Raw genomic sequence first — 16,693 nt, 5'->3', positions numbered from 1 at the left:
ACCAAAAGCAATAGCGTTCATCGTTTGGAAAAAAATTACCATCCTTAATTTTCACCCGGATATGACTAGGGATACGCAAGTTGATTTTCGAGTAATCGATTCCTCTATTCTTTGATTTGAAGAATCTAAAAATCAGAATCGTGTTTTGACTTCATAGAGAATCGAAAGATCGATTTTCTATTATGATTCTTCGATTCTTGCAGTGGGAATCGAAAGATCAATTCTGTTTTGACTTTTTGATGTACCACGAAAATGAAACATACAGATTACATTGGTAAGAGCAAGACAACAATATTATATTATGTGTTGTACTGATGAACATAGTTAATCTAACGGTACGGCAGTGTTAAACGCGAAGCATTGTACACTAAAACGTTCACATTTTCAACTAAGGAGTCATCTCGATCGAACGATTCTCAGTGAGTTCTAAGTAAGAATCAAAGGATCGAAAGATCGATTTTTGATTCCTACGTAAGAATCGAAAAATCGATTTTTAAGTTCTAAGTAAGAATCAAAAGATCGATTCTTGAGTTCTAAGTAAGAATCAGAAGATCGAAAGATCGATTTTTGCTTGGTAATACGTATCCCTAGCTTTTATTATAAACTAGCAAAGTGCCCGCTACTTCGTATGCGGAAAGGATATAAAAAAGAAATAAACAATATATAATAAGGAAATGGCAAACACTGAAAATTTTATTGTACTTATACCAATTTTAATCAAAATTCCAGCACTGTCCCTACACCCAATAGTACGATTTTCCAAAACTACCTCAATCCTTCACTCACCAGTAACATTAATTCCAAAAAACAGGATTCCAGCGCTATCGGTGCACTCAAATTGTACCATTATTTTTCTTAACCGTAAATAAGAATTTGCAAAACTATCTCAATCTTACACCCCAACAGCAAGCTTAATTCTAAATTTCATTATTCCAGCTCTGTTCGTTCACCCATATCCAAATTTGGTACTTTTTGTACCCATAAGTACGAATTTTCAAAACTACTTCCCTTTTACACTCCCAATGTAGCCTACGAAATACGAATTTCCAAATTATCTCAATTCCATACTCTAACATCAATGTTAATTCGAAATTTCAGGGCTATAACTCTATCCGTTCACACTTATCTAAATTGTACCAAATTTAGTACCACTTAGTACTTTTCGTAACCTAAGTACGAATTTTCTAAACAACTTCCATTTTACAATTCAACAGTAGCCAATCTTATACTCCAGCAGCAATTTTTATTCCACATTTCAGAAATACAGCTCTATCAGATAACACAAATCATAATTGTACCAAATTTATTACTTTTCGTAACCCATAAGTACGAATTTCCAAATTATCTCCATCCCATACTACAACATAAATCTTAATTCAAAATTTCAGGATTCCACCTCCATCCGCTCAACCTAAATACAAATTGTAAAACATTTAGTACCGTTTAGTACTTGTCGTACCCATAAGTACGAATTTTCAAAACTGCTTCCATTCTACTCTCTAATAGCAGCTTTAATTCAAAATTCAGGACTCCTTTCGCCCAAATCGTAATTGTACCAAATTTAGTACCATTTAGTACTTTTCGTACCTATAAGTACGAATTTTCAAAACTACTTCCGTTTTACTCTCAAACAGTAGCCTTAGTTCAAAATTTCAGGATTCCAGCTTCATCCGTTCGTCCAAAATGTAATTGTACCAAATTTAGTACTTTTCGTACCCATAAGTACGAATTTTCACAACTAATTCCGTTCTACTCTCCAACAGTAGCCTTAGTTCAAAATTTCAGGATTCCAGCTTCATCCGTTCGTCCAAATCGTAATTGTACCAAATTTAGTACTTGTCGTACCCATAGGTCTGAATTTTCAAAACTGATTCCATTCTACTCTCTAACAGCAGCCTTAATTCAAAATTTAGGATTCCAGCTCTATCCGTTGGCACAAATCGTAATTGTACCAAATTTAGTACCATTTAGTACTTTTCGTACCCATAAGTACGAATTTTCGAAACTACATCCGTTCTACTCTCCAACAGTAGCCTTAGTTCAAAATTTCAGGATTGCAGCTAGATCCGTTCGCCAGAATCCTAATGGTACCAAATTTAGTACCATTTATACTTTTCGTACCCATAAGTACGAGTTTTCAAAACTATTTCCATCCTACCCTCCACCTGCAGCCTTATTTCAAAATTTCAGGATTCCAGCTCTATCCGTTCAACTTAAATCCAAATTGTACAAAATTTAGTACCATTTAGTACTTGTCGTACCTATAAGTACGAATTTTCAAAACTACTTCCATTCTACCCTCCAACTGTAGCCTTAGTTCGAAATTTCAGGATTCCTGCTCTATCCGTTCACCCAAATCCAAATTGTACCAAATTTAGTACCATTTAGTACTTTTAGTACCCATAAGAACGAATTTTAAAAACTACATACATTCTACTCTCCAACAGTAGCCTTAGTTCAAAATTTCAGGATTCCAACTATATCCGTTCGCCCAAATCATAATTGCACCAAATTTAGTACCATTTAGTACTTTTCGTACACATGTGTACACTATTCCTAAACCACCTCCTTATGTCAATCGTACCTTTTAACCTTGATTCTCACACCAAATTTCAACCTTTAACATTTATTCGTTCACAAAATAAGAATTGGTACCAAATTTAGTACACTTTAGTACTTTTCGTACACTTATAGTTCAAATTTCTAAAACCCCTTTATCACATCTTTCCTATACTCCGTCAGTGACTTTCATTCCAAATTTCAAAGTTCTAGCTCTACCGGTTCGCCAAATACAAACGGTACCATATTTAGTACCTTTTAGTACTTTTCGTACCCTTCCAGTTCGAATTTCCAAAAACCCAGCCTTATCTGACCCCTTCGGACCAAGAGTGATCCACACCCAAAATTTCAGGATTCTAGCTTCAGCCGTTTCGTCTGGGCGTTGATGAATCAATCAGTCAGTCAGTCAGTCAATCACTTTACTCTTTTATTAATATAGATATGTGACTACCAAATATGTACATATATAGATTGGATATTAATCCGTGCAAAGCAATCCAAACATCTTAGCCAGAAATGTTGTGTCCGTATTATACTAGTTTTTTATAACGAGAACAAAAATGACAGCTAAAGAAGAGGTTACGAGTATTATCATAATTAACTGCTAGACATTTATTTAACGCCACAACTACCTAAAGATATGTCACATAAATAAAGTTAATGTTAGTGGCAAGTCACTAAAAAGCTGAACTTTTAACCGGTGCACAGTCAATTTTAATGTCTGAAAATGTTTACAAAATTAACTGTTCATAGTACATACATATCTGTGGTTTTCATGGAAAACGACATAAACCTAAAATTCAAAATTTAATAAGACCGAAAAAAAATATTTTTTTTGTAATTTTTGCAACATGTCGTTGATATTGTTTTGCTTTGTTACATATTTATAGAGCATGACGAAAACAAACGTCAGGAATAACAATTTTTAAATTTTATTATACATACATGTATTTTTATTAATTTTATTTAAACGTATCTTTGCCTGTGCATTTTATTTCTTGCACAAAATGATACATTTATACTTATGTAGTTTTATATGAAAAAGAGCGAAGAAAAGTGGAAAACACATGTAAACTTGTGTTGTTTTTCCGAGGAATTTATTTTACTAATTATTATCCAATCTTTATAGAAAAAAACATTTGATAAAAATTTAATAAAAATGTGTATTTCAAAAATTCTTATCAGTTTTTGTAGGCGATTGTCAACTAATGAGCTAGGACGAAAATAAACTAAAACAAAATCAAAATATTCTTCATACCAATATTATATAGAAATAGTGGGTGGTACTATAAATTATTCGTTATAGATATATAACACGCTTTTAGAATATGATGATGGATTTGTATTTGTTTATTCATTTTGTTGTAATGCGATTACATCACAATTATGTATGTACTTTACTAGTTAAATGAATTAGCAGCAATTCCTGCTGTTTTTTTTTTTTTTGACCTGGATCTCTTGTTTCATAAAAATTACGCAACGAGACTTGTGTTAGGGAGTAAACTACATAAAAACAGAAAAATTATAAAAATGTCATGCAGAAGATCGCATTTAGTTTTACGACGTTTTCACTTGAAATAGAATCAATAAATATTTTAATTTTATTTTTATCCAAAATGGGCTAAGACTTCTTGTGTCTTTTTATAAAAATATTTGGGATTTATTGCTGTTTATGCTCTGATGATAAGTTTATTATGAAAATTATTTTATAAAAAGGCCCACTAACGTAGTTTTGCCAAAAAATATATCGTTAACGGAACCTTTTTTTAAAAGCGAGATATGGAAAGTTCTCAATAAGTACAACTACGTGCCATCAATAACTCAAAATGTACATAAGTAAATTTGTGCAAAGCTAACAAATTGTTGTCATCGAAGTTTTTCCACATAGTCCATCGTGAGACATTACTATATCCATGTAAAGATACCCATCTCTTTCCTCTCAATGAAATTAATTTGTTCGTTATTTTGGCATTTTAATTAACGGCCCTTCAAGAAGACTTTGAACTTTTCCTACCAAATTAAGTTGTTACCTGTTGCGTAAAGTTTTACCAAATATTGTAACTGTCTGATTATACATACATATGGACATGTGTATATGCATATGTATGTATGTTATGTGAGATATATCGCCTTCAAACATACAACGTTTTCCACAATAAAACACCTTAAAAGGGGAAAATATATTAAAGCTTTTCTCTTTGTTTGTATAAAAACCAAAAATACAAAAAATAAACACAAAAAAATCTTGTTCAAGCCTTGTTGCCACAATCTTCGGAAGTAGTTTTCTTTCTAAAATAAAAACAATCAGAAAAGTTTGCTAAACCACCATTTACTATATATAATCAAATTTTTTATATGCGCTATTCACAGCTTTGTTGACGTCAAAGCGAAAGCCTTAAAACGATTTCTTAAAACGGAATTGGAAAGCAAAACTGCGTAAAAAGTTCGTGTGTGGTTATCTTCTGATTGTCTTTTTTATCAACAATCTCAACACTTGAATTGTTTTGTACAAAATTAGAAAAAAAAAAACAATGGTCTTGTTATGAAATAGATAAGTTCTTAATAGAGCTAAGGGAAAATAAAGAAAGCAAATGTTAATAATAAGAAAACAAATATTTTGCCTCGATTACCTACCACTCAACCAATAGATTAGCTAAATCTATTTTTGACAAAAATACATTAATCTAAAATCGTAATTTTTTAGAATATTTGTTTAAATAAGAAAGTACTTGAAAAACATTAAAATACACTTTTCTAGAAATGTAGTTTGGAGATTATAAAGCTTCGGGTGCAAATATTTACATTCTAATGTTGAGAAATGAAAATATTTTAGCCGCGTATGACATTGAAAGAAGAATATGCCCAATACAGTCAATAATTTTACACAAAAAAACTTCCCACAGATATGTCCGAAAAATTGGTGGAAGGGCCTTTTTCATATCAATGAATGAAGTCCAATATTGTGTTTAGCCTTCTAGAGATCTACGTCTCAGACAGCGTATCTACATCTTATGAGAAAATACTACCACTGTAATTGCAACACACTCGGTTAAACTTCCCTGAATCTCTGATAGAAATATTCACCTCGTTATATAAGAAACGACACTTATACAGATCACCGTAGGATTTTTGTATCGCGGTAAACAGGACCACTAGGAGTATCTTCGATAAACATTTCGAAATGATGATGTACACCATTTTAACATTACGGGGAGGTACCGGAAGGAGTGAACCAATAAAGAGGACGCATAGACTTTTGAAGACTGATTTAGAACTTAAGCCAAAGGCTTGCGTTAACGATGAGCATCACCTATTCTCCGATACCGGATTTTACCCGGAACCACACAACATCCGTGTGCCGGCCAGCGGCTGCCACCTCAGTGCACACATGTTTGTATTTGTATGGTTTTTCTGTATTGGGAGCAGTATATCTCGAAATGTCTGCTCTGGATTCCTTTGGTCCGTGCCGGGACAGAGGAAAACCCAGGACTGATTTGGATGTGCTCAGTTTTGCATCCACCGCATTCAAATTTCGGCCGTTGTTGTTCCATTCCCGCAGAATGCATCCTTTTTGCAATTTAATTAAGATCGAGGAAACATTGGATTTCTTGAGTCGGAAAATATCACGGTCGCGGGGGTTCCATAACCCAAGCTCAACAACAGCAACAGCATCCGAAGTGAAGTTGGGGATTAGTTTTCCTATTTCACCAGTCTGTTCAATACAGACCTGTTCCGCTTGAGCCTGGCTCTAATGACCCGTACATGGAATGTATGGGAGTAACAGTCAGGTGTGGAACTGCTGAAGGAGAGTTGCAGAACCTATACATCCCGCCGATAACCTATACATCTGCACTCCAGGTTAAAAGCCCAACATTTGCCTGCTTTTGGAAGGTCATAACCGTCTGGTCTTGGGGGACTTTAATGCTCATCCTGAGTTCTGACATTCGGTTCTCGGAAACGGCCAGAGCAGATTGATAGCTCTACGCTTTACACTGTCAATGAGGAGGCCTCTACCAAAATTAGCGGAGAGTGCCACAGTTCGCCAGATATAACCATCGTGTCACCTGACAACCCATCGCTTCTCTCCACATAATTGTCTCCATCAGTAGACCGTCCGGTTTCATCACCTATGAACGCTGCACTTTCATCAATCATGGGAATGCTCGTTGGCCTAGTTTCAGAGAGTTCGCAGACATCATCACCCCTGCAGTCGCTGGTCGAATACCCAAAGTGAGACCAAACTTCCCAGCAGAGGCGGGGGGTTAAGCGTGGTGAGCTATGTCGTGCCAACACCATGACCCAAGGGTCAGGGAGCAGATACTGATTACAAGTACAGTGCGATGGAAAAATATTCAGACTTATCAGAATGCCGACCTGAGAACTGCAACAGGGTGAATCCTCAGTTCTTCAGCGGACCAACTACATGAGGAGACAAAGATTCTTCCAGTACAGCAACACAATAGCCTGGTTTTGTTGCAGTACATGCTCGGTTGTTACCATGAGAGCCATCCTAATCTTCATATGGTGGATGAAACGCCTCCATCCAGGCATGAAGGAATGAAGGATCTTCATGAACCTTAAATCATAAAGCTTATCAAGCTGGTTTAAATAGCATTCACAGGGATGCAGTCGCAGATGCCACAAACAAGTTTTGGCTGGAAGGAAAATCGATTATTTTGAGATCGATTTTCTATATTGTCCATAAATTTTAGTTGACTTTGGCGGTTCTGCAGTTTTCTGAAATCATCAGTGCCAAAGATCAAAAGAAAACTCGAAAATCGACGAATAGTCGATTTTCTGATGATATTATAAAGCCTAAAGTCGAGTTTTAAGACAATTTAAAAAATTGCCAGATCGAAAAAACCGCATTTTTAGTTTTAGACCAAAATCTAAAAGTCGAAAAATCGATTATTGCTTTACATTACCTATCCCTAGTGTGAATGCGGTTCTCGGAGCACATCCTTCATCTATCACAGCTGAAGAGCGTCAGCTGCCACGACAAAATAGAGTAGTATTTGCTCGAATACGCTCGGGATGGTGCAGTCGTTTGAATTCCTACAGGGCAAGGATCGATGACACCGTGCAAAACATCTGCAAAGCTTGCAGCGCAGGCCCGCACAACACACTGCACCTTTTCAACCGCCCTGCCAAACCTATCCAACTAACAACTAGCCTCATCGAAGCGGCCACATTCCTAGAACTGGAGATAAACCCAGATTATGCAAAAAACCAACATACAAACATATCTAATACCGGTACAACAACAACGATAAATTACCACAAATAAGCTTCTTCGGTTGGAATGTCAGTATGGCCGAGTTTGAGTCTCATGCAAAATAATACCACATTTGCAAATTCAAATCGCTCATCATCATGTTGGTTTACATATTTTACGTAATTCAGGCATAAGAAACTCCACTAGAAGTGTAGCAGAACTCTTTTACGAAATCGAACATCTAATTTTTAATAGGAAATGTGAACTTCTGCTTTTGAATACGCATCCCAAGCTTATAACATGATTCATAGTTGCTTTTTATGATAAACTTTGAATCACCTTTTGGGTCCATTTAATGAGGACCGAAAAAACAACCTGTTGACCGGTTCTATGTATGTATTTATGTATATGTCCATTTAATGCATGAATGGTGTCACTATCTCTTGATTAAAAGTTGCATATTTTCATTGTCTGTGCACTTTAAAATGCGATAATTGCAAATATCTAGCCATTCTATAGTGATAATCTTAATATGTTAAAAATAAATTGAAACCCGATCTAATGTATATAAAGGGGAACAATGCAGGTGTTGGGCATTATTTCGTCTAACCATGAAATACTTCGTTCTCTTTGCTTTTTGTGTAGCTGCTGGTAAGAAAATCTTGAATTTTGTAATCAACATAATTGTCTAAAATATAATAAACTTTTGCCAATAGCTTGTGCCTCTGTGATTCCTGAGGAGGATCGCATCAACGGTGAAAACGGTTGGTATGTTCCCCAAGAGGATGGATCCTTTGAATGGGTTGATCGTGACGAGGCCGAATCCTACTTGGATCAAGCCAAAAAGTTTGAAGGCCGTTTGACCACTAACCCTGTTAACTACTATTTGTACACCAAATCGAATCCTACAAATGGTTATGAAATTACTGCCACCACTGCATCTATTAACGCTTCTCCATTCAACGCCAAGAATCCCACCAGAATTACCATCCATGGTTGGACTTCCAGCAAAGATGACTATGTCAACTCTGGCATTCGTCAAGCCTTTTTGCAAAAGGGTGACTACAATATGATCACCGTCGATTGGGGCCGTGCCCGTTCCGTTGATTATGCTTCCTCTGTTTTGGCTGTGCCCGGTGTTGGTGAGAAAATCGCTAGCTTGGTCGACTTCTTGGTTAAAAACTATGGCATGAAATTGTCCGACTTGGAAATCATTGGCCACAGCTTGGGTGCCCATGTTGCTGGTTTCACTGGTAAGAACATTGCTACTGGTCAAGCTCATACCATTATCGGTTTGGATCCTGCCCTACCCTTGTACAGTTATGACAAACCCAACAGCCGCTTGTCCAGCACTGATGCCTACTATGTTGAATCTATCCAGACCAACGGTGGTACCTTGGGTTTCTTGAAACCCATTGGTAAGGGTGCTTTCTATCCCAACGGTGGTAAATCTCAACCTGGTTGCGGTGTTGATCTTACTGGCGGCTGTGCCCATAGCCGTGCTGTCACATACTACGTTGAAGCCATTGAAAAGGATGATTTCGCCACCATGAAATGTTCCAACTATGAAGATGCTGTTGCAAAGAGCTGTGGATCTACCTATAGTTCCGTTCGCATGGGCGCTATGACCAATGCCTATATGGTTGCCGGTGACTTCTATGTACCAGTTAACAGCAAAGCTCCATACGGTGTTTTGGGTTAATTTGATTTACACGAAAAGTTTATGGAAATAAAATTGAGTAAAAACATAATGCATTTTTATTTTGTATTACACAAAAAGGTTTGATTCGTATACAATCGTATGATCGTATACAAAGTCGTTTATTATACCCTAGAGTCTAGGGACGCGCTTCTTTGCAAGACAGTATAGTGAGGGCGCCCACAGAGTTGTTTTTGCATTTGCTTCTCTCTCACTACAGTGTACGTGTACATAAACAAACGATCATGTTCTTGTTTTTTTTCACCCATGCATACACACATGCTTTAGTATTGATGGAAATATTATGGACGACGCTGCCCTAGACAGACGGCAGCGTTAATTTGCATTGAGATCTGCATTTCATTTTTGCCTGACAGACGACAGTTTCTGCATTTACGAAACAGCTGATTGCTGTTTTGTTGTTGTTTGCGCTGTAATTTTTTGTTTTCCTTGAGTCTCAGATTATGAATATGCTCTCTCCCTCATATGAATATGGGCTCTTTTTTACGGTACTGCCATATGAAATACCTAAATGCACAATAAATTCAGTTTGATTGTGTGCATTAAGAACGTGGATAATGCACGAATTAATAATTTGAATAAAGGCAGTTAATGCAAATTAACGCTGCCGTATGTCTAGGATATTAGGAGGTGTACTCATAGAAGGTTTGAAACTTCAGAAAGATAGTCTTTATTTTGTCAGCGAGAACAAACGGGTGCAAGCTTGGGTTGATGAAAATGCTCGTCTTGACATCTGCATGTCTGAGTTCGAACCCCAGCCAAGATAGCATCACATTTTTCAACATTGTAATTTGGACAGGTTTTTAGGCAAAAAGTAGATTTTTGCACTTTTAATAACGCGAGTTTTATAATTTAGTTTGAAGAAAGAAGATGTCAAATTATAAGGATATGCAATTTGTTTTTAAAAATATTCGTCAAAGTCAACATTTCGAAGACACAATCAAAAATATTAAAAAAGATTAAGACTTAGAACAGAATTTAAACGCAATTTATTAGTGTTTGGTAATAAACAAATAAATAGATATGGTATTCAGTAGAATGCTGGCGGTGTTCACTCCGTTTTAAGAAATAATTTTCTTCAAAATGTTTGTTAAAGCGGAAAAAATCGTCATGTAGGATACAACCAAAGAATTTTTTTTACAAAATTATAGTTTTATGTTATAGACTTTTAGAAAATTGTCCAACTTTTTCTGAAATTCTGCCACCGGGAATATCTTCAGAAAAGGGTTCCTAATCAACTACTTAATATACCAAGTTGCGATTTTTTGAGTTATATCGCTTTATTGAATATGCCCTCCTGGTAGAAAAAATATTTATTTTCTTTTAATTTTTGGTTTGGTTGAAGAAAAGCATTCGATTTAACTAAAACAACATTTTCTTTAAAGAAATATTCGCCAGGTGTTTTAAAAATGTACAAACGTGTCGGGTTCAACATTTTCGTTAATTATATCTGTAATACGTTCCAACTAGGGATCATGATTGCGCGATTTATTTGGTCGTTTTAAAAAATTATATTTATAAAAATCTCTTCGCGAATCAATATTATAAAAATATTAATGTTTATAAAAATCTTTTAGCAGATCAATATTTTAGCTCATTATAACCTTTTTTGTTTTAACCGCGTTCATTGGGTTGGAATGAATAAAATAGGTAAAATAAGAATACGGGGTAGGAACAACAAAATTTGTTCGTTATATCCGGCGTTCGTTATACTTACTTTTAAATATTAGATATTAAATTATTTACACAAATTGTAAGAAATTCTACTCGCGGTCATTTTAAGATGTTGAATGCGTGTACAAATTTTAAAATAATCTTTGGGAACGCAAAATTTTGTTCGTTATAAACGAAGTTCCTTATATCCGATGTTCGCTATATCACTTTTGCATATAAAGCATTAAAAATGTATAAAACACCCATAAGTCCACCGCTATTAATTTTTGTCTCAAAAGCAGGCCAAATTACCTATAGTGCAGTGGTTACACCCTTCAGCTCTACGTTGTTTGTATTTCCTGAGTATTTTAGTTATACTCTGTTTGACCAAGCGTTTGGTAAACAAGCTACTTTCTGCATTACTGAAAAATAATGGGTTATTTCTTAAAAATTTTGCAAGACAAAACGACTTACGTTACACTTTACTAAATAATGAGTATTATGGCACAATGCGTGTGTGGCCGTCTACAAATCGGAGGGTTGTGTGTTCAACGCTCAACGTCGGCAAACATTTTGTAGTAGCAAAATTATGACGTATGTTTTTCGTACCCTTCACCATAGTATGGAGTTTCTATTACTCATAGTATGTTTCGTATTGAAAATGGGTCCATCGGTCCACGTTTCAATATAGCCCCTATAGAACGGTACCTCCCGATTTTTGATATTTTCAAGGTTTTAGCCACATTATCACACCGAAACGACTGAAAATGGGTATTTTCTAAAGGTATAGAACATTCCTACAGAGAGTTGCCGGTTCTTGCGCAGCATAAATATGGATCCGTTAGTCATTAGGTAACACATTTCAAAGTAATGTAAACAAGCTACTTTCTGCATTCCGCACACCGTCTACATGTAAAATTTTTGTTAACAAAATAAAGAACAGTTGGTGGTGCACATGTAAGCGTTTAAACAAACCTTAATTTAATGTTCGTACGCGTGGCACCATTTATTTTGCTCCTAATGAAAAGTTTGCATGATCAAATCCAGCAGAGAGAAAAATAAAATAAAACAAATAAGAGAGCGCTATAGTCATACGGGCCGACCATGTGATACCCTACAACACTTGCACTGAGCATTAGTTTTACACGGAATTTATTTTATATTATTGCGACACGTTATATTTTGTTTTAAAACTTGTATTAAGAATAAAGCTAAAAGAATTTAAAAATTGCATTAGACGACTTTTACCACTGTGCTGACGAAGATATAACCTCAGCCTCTGACCAAAAAAATAAAATATATTGTTTTGTATCACGACTTTGCTTCAAATAGATCCGAGACGAGTCCTCACAATGCACTTTTCCCAAATTTTGTGTGTGAGGTACCCGCAGATCGGGACCGATATAGTTCATATTCGAACACTACGTGTGTCTAGAAGAAATAATATGATGTGCAAAGTTGGGACCAATTCGATTGCTCCCTTCAAGAGTTATCGTTCGCACCATTTTACATAAAATTTGTGAACTTTTGCGTGGAAAGAAGGAGTGGGACCATATTTCCCATTTTCGAACTTAAAATAATATCGAGAAAAATATTACGAACTTCAAAATTTGATTGCACCAGCCAGACAGACGGACAGACAGGACTCCAAACGATTTTCCGCCAAAAATACTCGGAGTTTAAAACCATTATTTCGATTAGATACATATTTAGTTGTATCAAAGTGTATAAACCATCGTAAGCCTAAAGGCTGAGGTATAAAACGACCAATATTTCGAGGTATTGCATTGTTTTTTACCAAAGGTGGTACACAAACTTCAGACCCAGTACATAATTGTAATTTTCAATTGAACGAGATTGCCCAACTCTACTAACAAGTACTATAAACACAACAACATTGAGCTTTAGTCATCGATTTAAATGTACTGTTTTTGACGGAACATCCTCAGATACGGTGGGGCATAAAAATGATAAACTAATTAAAAATGAACAAGAGTTCAGGCAGGTTTCTATAGATGACAGTACAGTACTAAATTTTTCATAGGTATGACGAGTTTGTCCCGAGGATTTTTTAATATGCATTTTGAAACTTTTCATTCCCGACTCTTATAGTCCCTCATGTGCTGAGGCGAAGTAGGTATAAATTGTCATTAAAGTTGTTTTGATGTCCGTACTACGACATATGACACTCTCCTCCGTTTCGGATACAACTTTCTGAAAATGTTCTTTTAATTGGCGAGCCGCAAAAATGATGTTCTCATCATTGTCGGAAAATTTTTTGTTGGGACAGTCACGGCGCACAGTGTTGCCGCTTCCATGTGGAAGTGGACAAAAATAGAAGGCGTTGACCTAGGTTGATGAATTTTTGCACAAGTACTTATAAGGGCATAGGAATGAAAAATATCAACTTTGATCAATATCGGTTCAGATTTGGATATAGCCCCCATATATATCTTTCCCCGATTTTGCTATAATTAGGTTAATTTTAATCGAATAGCCTTAAATTTATATATGTGATATTTTCTTAGGCCCCTGAGTAGTTTCACCGATTTTCGTACAAATCTGAAAAAGGGTCTAAAAAAACATCCCATGTTAAAATTTAAGGTTATTTTTCGAAAATTGACCGAATTCTAGCAAAAATACGAAAGATATATATGGAGGCTATATCCAAATCTGTATCGATTTTTGCGAAATCAAATCAAAATCGATAAAACTGAAAAGAGACCTGAGGAAACATCCCATGTTAAATTTGAAGGCTTTTCATCAAAAATTGAGCGAATTATAACAAAATCGGGGATGATATATATGGGGGCTATATTCAAATCTAAACCAATTTCTGCGAAAATCGGTGAAACCACTCAGGGGCCTAAGAAAATATCACATATTGAGTCTGAAGGCTATTCGATTAAATTTGACCGAGTTATAGCAAAATCGGGGAAAGATATACATATATGGGGGCTGTATCCAAATCTGAACCGATATATCTCAGAAGGTTGCAGGGATGGGAAGAATGTTTTTACACATTTCGCTTCGTAAGAGATGTCCAATTAACGGAAATCAAGAGCCAAGGTGGCAATCAAAAGATATACTCTACGAAATATTAAGAATTTATATTGTTTTTATCAAATTTAAATTTTTAATTCTTGATAACCGTACTTTGCCCATGTCCAGTTGATGTCAACTTATTGTACTAAAATGTTATATTTATAGCCATATTATCAACAAAACCTTTCTCAAAAGTGGGAACACTGTGCAGAATTGGCAATGGGACGACTTAATGTTCTTAACGAGTTTCGTGCGACAGCGCAGCAATCCTTGTAGCTTTCTAAGGGCTAACACAAAGTTGTTGAAATAAGGCTTTATGACGTTTTATCTTCGAATATGTCAATATTCCTAACGAATAGTGGCCATCATCAATTGCGGACCACCATGGTTTGTCATGGATAAATTAGACATATAGTTGTTTAAACTTGATCTTCGGGACAGAATATACTCTATACGTCAACATAGTTGAGCCAAGTTTGAGAATTGGAGTAAGTGTTAGAAGAAGACTGCTTCTTATGTATAGGTCTTCTCCCTCTTGACTTATCCTAATGCATGTGCAGCCGGTATGAAACGGTAATGGTACTTCAAATACGTTCCGCGACCAGCATTTTCATCGTCATCTGCACTATCCGCACATATAGACTTCATAAGTACCAAATCTTATATGTGACTCCTTTAAGGGTCCTCTAAACGTTTTTGTTCGCGACTGCACATGCTCTTACAAAATATGAAATTTCTTACACTAATAATGTTTATAATCTACTATATTTATTATTTGCATTCTTCTTGTGGCTACCCACTTATCCTGGTACAAAATACACCATTATCATTAGCTTAAGTACAAACATATATAATAATAGAAAATTTTTTGTTTATAAAAACTTATGAAATATTTGAAAACACTTCTTCAAATTATCAATAGAAAAATCTGTGCAAAATTTGTTATTAACAACTGATTAAAAATTGCATATACTTGAAACTGTTGTATCAAACATGAAGCTAAAGATAATGTTTATTTCCATATCTATCACTTTCGTGAGTGATAGAGCTACAACCCAAACCGCCTGGTGTATATAAGGGCGACATATGCAATGATCTAACAATATTTCGTTTAACCATGAAATACTTCGTTTTATTTGCATTCTGTCTAGCAGCTGGTAAGAAAAAAGCATTTTCTATCCAAATGATTTATACAAACTATCATTTGTTATTTCAGCTTGTGCTTCCGTCATCCCTGAGGATGAACGTGTCAACGGTGAAAACGGTTGGTATGTTCCCCAAGCCGATGGATCCTTTGAATGGGTAGATCTTGATGAAGCCGAAGAATACTTGAATGCTGCCGAACAATTGGAAGGTCGCTTGTCCACCAACAAGGTTACCTTCTACCTGTACACCAAATCCAACCCCACTACAGGACACGAAATCACTGCCACCACTAAGTCAATTGATGCTTCCCCCTTCAACCCTAAGCACCCCACCAGAATCACAATTCACGGTTGGACATCCAATAGCAACGATTACGTAAACTCTGGTGTCCGTAAAGCTTACTTAAACAAGGGTGAATACAACATGATCGCTATTGACTGGGCCCGTGCTCGTTCTATCGATTACGCTACCTCAGTTTTGGCTGTTCCCGGTGTTGGTGAAAAGATTGCCGCTATGGTCGACTTCTTGGTTAAAAACTATGACATGAAATTGGACGATTTGGAAATCATTGGTCACAGTTTGGGTGCTCATGTTGCTGGTTTCACTGGCAAGAACATTGCCTCTGGTCAAGCTCATGCCATTATCGGTTTGGACCCTGCCCTCCCCTTGTACAGCTATGACAAACCAGCCAAGCGTTTGTCCAGCACTGATGCCCACTATGTTGAATCTATCCAAACCAACGGTGGTATGTTGGGTTTCTTGAAACCCATTGGTAAGGGTGCTTTCTATCCCAACGGTGGCAAGTCACAACCTGGTTGCGGTGTTGATCTTACCGGTGGCTGTGCCCACGGTCGTTCCGTAAGCTATTACGTTGAAGCCATTGAAAAGGATGATTTCGCCACCATGAAATGTTCCAACTATGAAGATGCTGTTGCTAAGAGCTGTGGTTCTACCTATAGCTCAGTTCGCATGGGTGCCGATACCAATGCTTACATGGTTGCTGGTGATTACTATGTACCAGTGCGCAGTGAATACCCCTATGGTGTTTTGGCTTAAATTGTTATTGGTTTTTGAAAAGAATGTTAAATAAAAAATGTGTTTGAAAATACTGATTCTATTGTTATATTAATTGGGGGATATACATGTACACATGCAGGGAAAAGATATTTTACTCTTTAGTTAGAGCAACATATATATTTTTGTCAGCAACAATATATTTTTGTGTCTGAAAATATAATCATTGCTCCAACCATAAGGAAACAAAAACAACTATGGAAATCATGATTAAAGTTCTTTACGAAAAGTATTGCCATCTCAGAAAGAAAGTTGATGAAATTTGTAAATTTGTTTGTATA

The 16,693-nt window shown here is 36.0% G+C and overlaps 3 protein-coding genes across 4 annotated transcripts in view; 2 read left to right on the top strand and 1 right to left on the bottom strand.

Annotated features, from left to right (window-relative positions):
- The window catches only part of RYa-R (RYamide receptor), a 688,795-nt gene that overhangs the window by 499,202 nt on the left and 172,900 nt on the right, over positions 1 to 16,693 (bottom strand). The window lies entirely within an intron of this gene.
- On the top strand, positions 8,386 to 9,476 carry LOC141389058 (phospholipase A1-like). The gene is made up of 2 exons (XM_073960084.1): positions 8,386 to 8,425; positions 8,491 to 9,476. The coding sequence occupies exons 1-2, from the start codon at positions 8,386 to 8,388 to the stop codon at positions 9,474 to 9,476; spliced, it is 1,026 nt and encodes a 341-aa protein (XP_073816185.1).
- LOC141389048 (phospholipase A1-like) lies at positions 11,737 to 16,394 on the top strand. The gene is made up of 2 exons (XM_073960072.1): positions 11,737 to 11,741; positions 15,362 to 16,394. Exons 1-2 carry the CDS (start codon positions 11,737 to 11,739, stop codon positions 16,392 to 16,394), a joined length of 1,038 nt encoding a protein of 345 aa, XP_073816173.1.

Source organism: Musca autumnalis, unplaced genomic scaffold (assembly GCF_047663935.1).
Source record: "Musca autumnalis isolate F117 unplaced genomic scaffold, ASM4766393v1 scaffold_1, whole genome shotgun sequence".
Lineage (NCBI taxonomy): Eukaryota > Metazoa > Arthropoda > Insecta > Diptera > Muscidae > Musca > Musca autumnalis.
Note: the sequence above shows the minus strand (reverse complement) of the source record. Positions and strands in the feature narration are given on the sequence as shown.

Coding starts and splice junctions, on each gene's coding strand:
- LOC141389058 (XM_073960084.1), top strand. CDS start 8,386: ATGAAATACTTCGTTCTCTTTGCTTTTTGTGTAGCTGCTG. Junction 8,426..8,490: donor TGCTTTTTGTGTAGCTGCTG/GTAAGAAAATCT, acceptor TTTTGCCAATAG/CTTGTGCCTCTGTGATTCCT.